Source organism: Dipodomys ordii, unplaced genomic scaffold (assembly GCF_000151885.1).
Source record: "Dipodomys ordii isolate 6190 unplaced genomic scaffold, Dord_2.0 Scaffold3, whole genome shotgun sequence".
In the NCBI taxonomy this organism is placed as follows: Eukaryota; Metazoa; Chordata; class Mammalia; order Rodentia; family Heteromyidae; genus Dipodomys; species Dipodomys ordii.
In genome coordinates this window covers 12,550,443-12,558,328 of record NW_012267219.1, presented here as the reverse complement: position 1 = coordinate 12,558,328, position 7,886 = coordinate 12,550,443, and the positions used below count along the sequence as shown (strand labels likewise).

The window sequence follows — 7,886 nt, the reverse complement described above, 5'->3', positions numbered from 1 at the left end:
AAAAAAAAAAAAAAAAAAAGATAACTTTCAAATCAGTACCACAATTTAGGTGTTTATAATTTTCTAACATGGGAAGGCCTAGAATTGTAGGCTTCAAAAGTCTTGTTGAATATAAAGATTTATCATAATATCAGGCCAAAATCTATCTTATTTGGAAAAGATTCACATAAGAATAAAATCCTAAAGCAGTATTATGACGTCTACTAAAGCCTAAAGAAAAAAACCTGCAAAATAATACAACTAAGAGGTAATAAGGCCAAAAAAGCTCACCATTCTCTCCTAGGCACTCTATGAAACAACTTTTTCATAATTATCAAAATGTAACCAAAGAAAATAAAAATAACAATAAAAAGAAAGCATACCAAGAATTTGGTCATGGGCAGTAATGGTTAATATGTTAACCAAAGAAAAGCTGTAAGGAATAAGTTATGTGAAATAGGTAGATATGACCAAAATTGAGTTTCCATTTCTACAGTATTCAGTACCCATTCCTCTATTAAAATACAAAAGCTATGCTAAAGTAAATCTCCACTCACTCTTGTGATGACTTCAAATCCTGGTTCTTCTTGTTGATTTATCTTTAGACCTGGAATAGCATCACTAAGAAAATCAGCCATTTCTGAAGCTGGTCGCTGTTGCGTAGTAGGATCACTGCCTCTCAAACTGTCAAAAATGTAGTTTGTGACTTTGGAAAATCCTACCATAGTTGCTGTATAAGGATCCTTTTTAATTTTCTATATAGTAGAAAGACAAATAACATTATTAATATTTCAAAGTGGGCTAAAACAAAGCCTTTTAAAAAGAAAAGGAATCAAAACTAAAACAGAATGTTCTAAGATTATCATAAAATTTTTTCTTGGAAGGAAAATTTAATTTTTTAAGCCAATCTTTTCTGTTTAAAACAGCAAAATAAATGGCAAGCTAATGCTACTGATTGAATTGCAGATAAACAAATGATTGGCAGGCTTCATTCAATCTGCATACATCAAAAATGTGTGCAGTGCTTACTTCCCAGTGGTGAATGGCCCACAACAGCTTTCTTCTGTGAAACAGTCCTGTCTTCACAAAAAGAAATACTTTTTGAAGTATGCACTTCCACACTAATCTAACACAAAATATTTAATAGCTAAGTTTAAACACAGTATCTAAATAATAACTGGCATACCAGTCATGTTAATAGTAAAAAACACTCCAAACAAAATAAGTTGTTCTAGAACAATGCTGTTCTAGAAAGCAGCATCAAGTTTTTTTATTTTTGCTATGGTTAAGTCCTAAGATTATTTCTAAAGCCTAAAATGACTGTCCATTCATAAGTACAAAAATAGCTACTGCATAAGCTGTTTCTTGAAGAAAAATTTTTTCCACATTTATTTTAAAGTGTTTAGCTTGCTTGTCCTCCATACTAAAAAAACTCCTTATGTGATTAATCTTTTACATCTTCATAACTAAGGGGAGAAAAAAAGCCTAAGCTACCATAAGTACTCAAACATTTGTTAAATGAATACATGAATCAACAACCGTATCACTAGTTTACATAGTAATATGAGTAAAATTCTGCTCACATTCAGTGCATATTTTACCCAAATACAAGAACATACTAAAGCACTTCTAGGGAAATTAGATGTATCCTAACTTCACCCTATTTAACCTGTTGAAATAGAAAATAAAAAATAGAATCAGATATTTTCCTTTTTTTTGGCTAATCCTGGGGCTCAGGTCCTGGCCAATGTCCCTGAGCTTCTTTTGCTCAGATAGCACTCTATTACTTGAAACATAGGGCCACTTCTGGCTTTTTCTGTTTTAAATGGTACTGAGGAATTGAATTTAGGGCTTCATGCATGCTAGGCAAGCAATCTACCACTAAGTCACATTCTCAACCCCCCAGGTATTTTTTCCTAATCAATTAATTCACAGTGTTTTACCCACACAACTCTTCATCTAAATGAGATGTAATGAAGATCTACTGCTAATTCTATTATTATGATACAGAGAGAAAAAAAAACCTGCCTTTACAGTAATTAAAAAGGAATTAAAAAGGAATTTTCTAGGACCTGCAAATAATATAAAATATATTATTTCTATAAAATTATAGAATATACTGAGACATAAAGATTACATATACAGGGGCTGGGAAGGCAGCTCAGTGGTAGAGTGCTTGCCTCGCACACATGAACCCTGGGTTTAATTCCTCAGCACCACATAAGCAGAAAAAGCCAGAAGTGGTGCTGTGGCTCAAGTGGTAGAGTGCTAACCTTGAGCTGAAGAGCTGAGGACAGCACGCAAGCCCAGAGTTCAGGCCCCATGACCAGCAAAAAAAAAAAAAAAAAAAGATTACATATACATAGTCTACACTGAGGTAGCAAGGAGTAGAGAGTATCGAAATAGTAAGTCAAATTAATAGACTAATACAGGATAGATTTAACAAACATACTTGTATTAAGCCATAGGCTGGCTCATCAAGAAGATTTTCAAAAGACTGTGAAAGACTCTTATTCTGACAATTCACAAGAAGTGTTCTTTTATCTTGTGGAGATCTGTAAAGACAAAAGGGATTTATAGAAAATAATAGCACAAAGCATCATAACTACTTAATTACTAATGTACAGTATTCCTAATTACTAACCAAAACTTCTTAATGTCCAGGTCTATAAACTTCCCATCAATATACTATTAGCAAATATTTAGTAACCATTTTAAATGGGCTCCAAAACTACACAAAACATGAAACACTGTTAATAAATGCTAAATTTTAAAAAGTTACGTAACAAAAACAAAAATGAAATATATTTTTATTCTAGGTAAAGCCAAGGTGCTTATTTGGAATAAAACTAAATTATGTAGAATTACAGTAGGAAAGTCTTATATTTGCCTTTATTAAATTACATAAAATCAAACTTGTATAATTCATAAAATATAGACATGAAATTATGTCTTCTTTTTAAATGGATTTCAAATTCATTCCACAGCTTGGTAGAATTACAATACTAAATGTTACAAATAGAAGATACAACAGTTATTTGGTAACGATCACTAACCACATTAACCATAATTATATACATACAATGTAAACATTGCTAACATAATTACTATGTGCGGTTCAGATAAGGGTATATCTTTTATTTTCTTGTTTATTTAAACTCTAATTCATAATTCTTAGTAGTAGAATAACATGCTTTCCAGATATGCAAGTTTGGAAATTTCAAGTCATCAGACAAATTTTCCAGTCTTTTTTGCTAATTGGTAAGTTTTATGACTCAGTATGCCAGCTGTCATTAATCTACAACTTTTCTCTGCTTAAAATAAAAATTAAATGTTACTTTGCTGCTCTATACCTCTAGTTTATTATAAATGTTTGAGACAAGATCTTTAATAACATTTATCTCTTCTCAATTCTAACATAGCAGGATGCAAAAGTGATGCTAGACAGGATATGAAATCCGAAACAGGATCTTATTCTTACATGGTTACAAACAACACTGGATCTAAAGCTAAAGAGACAATAGTAGTTAATAAGCCTGTTGACTTTTTAAAAGAAACTAAGGTTGAGTCATTCAGTACAGAGGAAAACAATCCATTTTCATTTAATACATTGTTTTGAACATTTCTAGGGGTTGTAAAAATAAAGATCTAAATTCCCTTAAGAGATTTTTTTTAATGGGATCAACTTTTTAAATGTTTTTTCAGAAAACAAAAGTAGCTAATATAGGAACAAGTATTGTCCCTAGCAAAGCATTGCTGATGCTGTGATTGTTTCTAACAGTAAATTATATCAATTTTTTTTTGGGGGGGGGAGTCTGGTCGTGGGGCCTGAACTCTGGGCCTGGGCACTGTCTCTCAGCTCTTCAGCTCAAGGCTAGCACTCTACCACTTGAGCCACAGCGCCACTTCCAGCGTTTTTTCTTTTTGTTTATGTGGTGCTGGGGAATCGAACCCAGGGCCTCATGCATGCAAGGCAAGCGCTCTATCACTGAGCCACCTTCCCAGCCCCATATCAAATTATTTCTAAAAATCTAAAATAAAAATGATCATGAAAGTCAAAATACTCATATAATGTAGTGGGGGAACATAATATGCAACTTCCAGATACCTGGGCTCAGATAACTCTATGGCTCCATAAATCAATTTAGTGGCCACTGATCTACAACAATGGCCACTAAATTAAAGACAACTTCCAAATCAACAAATAACCACAAAAACTTATTTGAAATATTTCATTTATTAACCTAACAATCTGTGGTGGAGAGTAGAGAGAGCTCTAGGAGGAAAAATATGGAGAAATTTAAGACCCAATTGCCCTAGTGGAAATCATCAAACATTAAAATACACATTCGCCAGGGACTGGTGGCTCATGCCTGTAATCCTAGCTAAAGGAATTGAGAATCATGGCTTAAAGCCCGCATAGGCAGAAGTCCAAAACCTCCACCTTCAAAATAACTTACAAAGGAAATGGCACAGTGGCTTGAGAACTCGCCTTGAGCTATAGAGCTCAGGGATAAAGCCCAGGCCCAAAGTTCAAGCTCCATGACCAACAAACAACAACAACAAAAAAAAAAAAAAACACAAAAATCCAGGTTAGAGACTGGCTCAAGTGGTAAAGCACCAGTCAAACAAGCAAGCTGAGCAAGGGTGAGACCCTGAGTTTAAACCTTGTTAATGCAAACATATATGTCAGTCAAGGAATAAGGAGTATAGTGATAGGCAATTGTACTCCAAATGGACTGGTTCCCAGAATGTCAGTACAATGTTTCTAACTGCCAAGTTATCACACTGACTTTATATGTGTATATACATATATATGTATACATATGTATGTATGTATGTATGTATATATCCCAGGAGGTGATCTCTCCTGCCAATTTAAGAATGTCAAGCTCACTTCAACAGTAAGATGATCTTTTAATGATGCTAACAACTAATAATTCTAACAATACCTACTAAATACTTTAAAGAAAACCATGGAAGCTATCAATTCTAAAATGCTTTGAAGGTCTGAGTAAGCCTCTGCCAAAGACCACAGAATAAATTCAAAACCTATGATCTGAGCAATGTTTATATACTGAAGTGAAGCAATACTATTTATATTGTTATTAAGAATACCCATATTGAGCATTTTTAGCAAGGCTATAATAAACATTACAAAAAACATAAAATATGAGTTTAAAAATAGCAAGATTTAGAATACTTACAGTAACAGACTTTTATATCTAGAACTGAACCTTATAAATGGTTGGCACTACATAATGATACAATCTAGTTTTTTAGGGTAATATTTTACTGCTCAGATAATAACGTATTAATGTAAAATGGCCCAATATGCAATATAATTAAATGGAATTAACAAACCTCATTTATCTCCGAACAACCAACTTGTTTCCAGAAAGATTGAAATTCATGTACTGTGGCTCATTCTTTTACCCAAGTGAGTATTGTAAACACTTATAAATATCAATGACACTTTGCTTTTTGGGGTAAGACAAGTTTAAGAAATACTAAGCCTCAAAAAGCTGAGGTATTTTATACTGATTAATCAGGTTATTGAGGCTAACTTAAACTATATGCAGTGAGTATAGCCCCATCTTGGCTCTTGTAAGGCTAATGATCCATACAGTAAGGGCCTTCATCTGTAAAACAAAGACCTCTTCTGAAGGGAGGAAAATTTAATTATTAGGAGGCATAATATGGCCAGAGATACAGCCATATTGGTCAGTTTAGCTTGATTTTGGTGAAAAATTGTATTTACTCTGATTCTTTTAGTTTGAGCCGAGAAAAAGGGGAGTCACTCTTGAAATAATCACTTCACACAACTATCTCCTCCCTCAAAAACAACACATCCTAATGCTTTACAAATTTAATGAGTAAGTCTAATGAGAAAAGAACTAAGTGTAGAGAGGTTAGTCTCTTCTGCTAGCTTTTCTCTTGAACCACTAAAGGTTGCAACGAGTTACTTATACTCAAATCTCACTCCACTATATTCTCCCCTTATTTTAATCTCCCAGAGTTCTAATTACTATTGCTTGCGTGCGCCCGTGCGCGCGCGCACACACACACACACACGCGCGCGCGCGCGCGCGCACCCCTTATCTTGGAATATGTTATAGTACCAAATCTGTCTTATTCAGAGCACTTATCAGAGCTGATTTACATATGTCTCACTGATGTTAGTCTCTCCACAATATAAAACCTATGAAGTCAAGGATCATATCTTTTTTGATCACTGTTTTCTCCAAGATGAAGCAATATCTAAGACACATCAGGTCCTCAAGAAATAAAAGTACATAAATATTAAATAAAAACATTTTAAAGGAGTAAAGAAATATTTCCATGACTTTGTTCTTTTCCAAGTGGAAATACTTCTTCTAAAGAAACTCTCCTTTCTAAGAATCTGTCTGTTGAGACCAGGAAGGAGTAAGATACATGCTTGGCATAACCCGCTCTTGGCCACATACCTCCCTTTCCCACCTTCCCTCTCTCCCCCATTCTTCCCCCTCTTCCTCATGTGCCTGCAACATGCTTTCTAGTCTGCTCTTATTCATATAGCAAGTAGTCTGTCCTTACTAGGAACTGAGTTCAAAACTAATTTGACATACATTATGAGACCACATGTTTAAATCTCCCTGTGTTTTATCACCACCTTTAATTCTTATGTTTACTTCTTGTTTATAAATTCAAAATGGAAACTAGATTTCACTGACTACCCTCATTAAAAAGCTATCAAGGCTGAATGCTGGTGGCTCATACCTGTAAATCTAGCTGAAGATTGCAATTTGAAACCAGCCTAGGCAGGAAAAGTCTGTGACACTCTTACTTTCCAATTAACCAACAAAAAGCTAGAAGGGGAGCTGGGGTTCAAATGGTAAGAGTGCCAGCCTTGAGCAAAAATGCTCAAGGACAGGGCGTAGGCCCTGAGTTCAAGCCCAAGAACTGGTACCAAAAAAAAAAAAAAAAAACTTACCAAGATACATTCAAGGTACACATACCCTATAACTGTCTAAGTAGTTAACAACTAACCTATCTAGGATTTAAAAATTCTACCACTTAGGATTTTACATGTCTCTTAGTTTCTCTTTCGAGTTTCACAAAATAAAAAATATGTCTACAATTTATTTCTCACAAATAACTTCCATCTAATTGTTAATTGTCATGCCATTTATTCATTCAAATTTTATTTTAGGGGAAGGAAGGAAGGAAGGGTAGGGGAAATACAGAGGAGGAGGTAACAATGCTCGACAGAAACGGTACTCATTACCTTACTCATGTAACTAACCCCTCTGTACGTTATTTTTACAATTAGAAATCGTATAAAAAATTTATTTTACAACTATTATGTACCATTATCCCTCACACTATGACTAGGACCCAAGGGAAAAAATAAAAACATGATCAATTTTTGTCCTTAGGAAGCTTATTTTCTAGAGTAGAACACACAAAAAAGTAAACAGAAAAAATTATTTTATGCTTCTATGTACCATGAAACAAGCAAATAGAAAATGAGATAGGAAGAAAGAAATCTGCATTAGATGAGAAAGGCATATCCAGGGGAGATCATTACTTCTGAGAAAATGATATTAAACTGAAATCCCATCTATCAGAAAAGGAAAAAAAATTCCAAACAGGAAAATAGGATGTGAAAGGACCTTGAGACATAAAAAAGCTTAGGAGATTTTTAGGAACTCAAAGAAATCATGTGGCTAGAAAAAAGTGGTATGAGATGAGGTTTAAAAAATAAACAGGCGGGGCTGGGAAGGTAGCTCAGTGGTAGAGTGCTTGCCTTGCATGCATGAGGCTCCTGGGTTCGATTCCTCAACACCACATAAGCAAAAAGAAAAAAGCCGGAAGTGGCGCTGTGGCTCAAGTGGTAGAGTGCTAGCCTTGAGCTGAAGAGCTGA

At 34.4% G+C, this 7,886-nt stretch overlaps 1 protein-coding gene across 2 annotated transcripts in view; it reads right to left on the bottom strand.

The window, feature by feature from the left end:
• Positions 1-7,886, bottom strand: part of Tbc1d15 (TBC1 domain family, member 15) — a 63,266-nt gene that overhangs the window by 29,829 nt on the left and 25,551 nt on the right. Inside the window, exons 6-8 of one of the 2 annotated variants that reach the window (XM_013021725.1) lie at positions 2,432-2,534; positions 1,009-1,059; positions 537-734 (exon numbers count right to left, since the gene is read on the bottom strand). In XM_013021725.1, coding sequence (XP_012877179.1) covers positions 537-734; positions 1,009-1,059; positions 2,432-2,534 — 352 coding nt within the window. The remainder of the gene's footprint in view (positions 1-536; positions 735-1,008; positions 1,060-2,431; positions 2,535-7,886) is intronic. The other variant, XM_013021733.1, reaches the window with a different exon arrangement.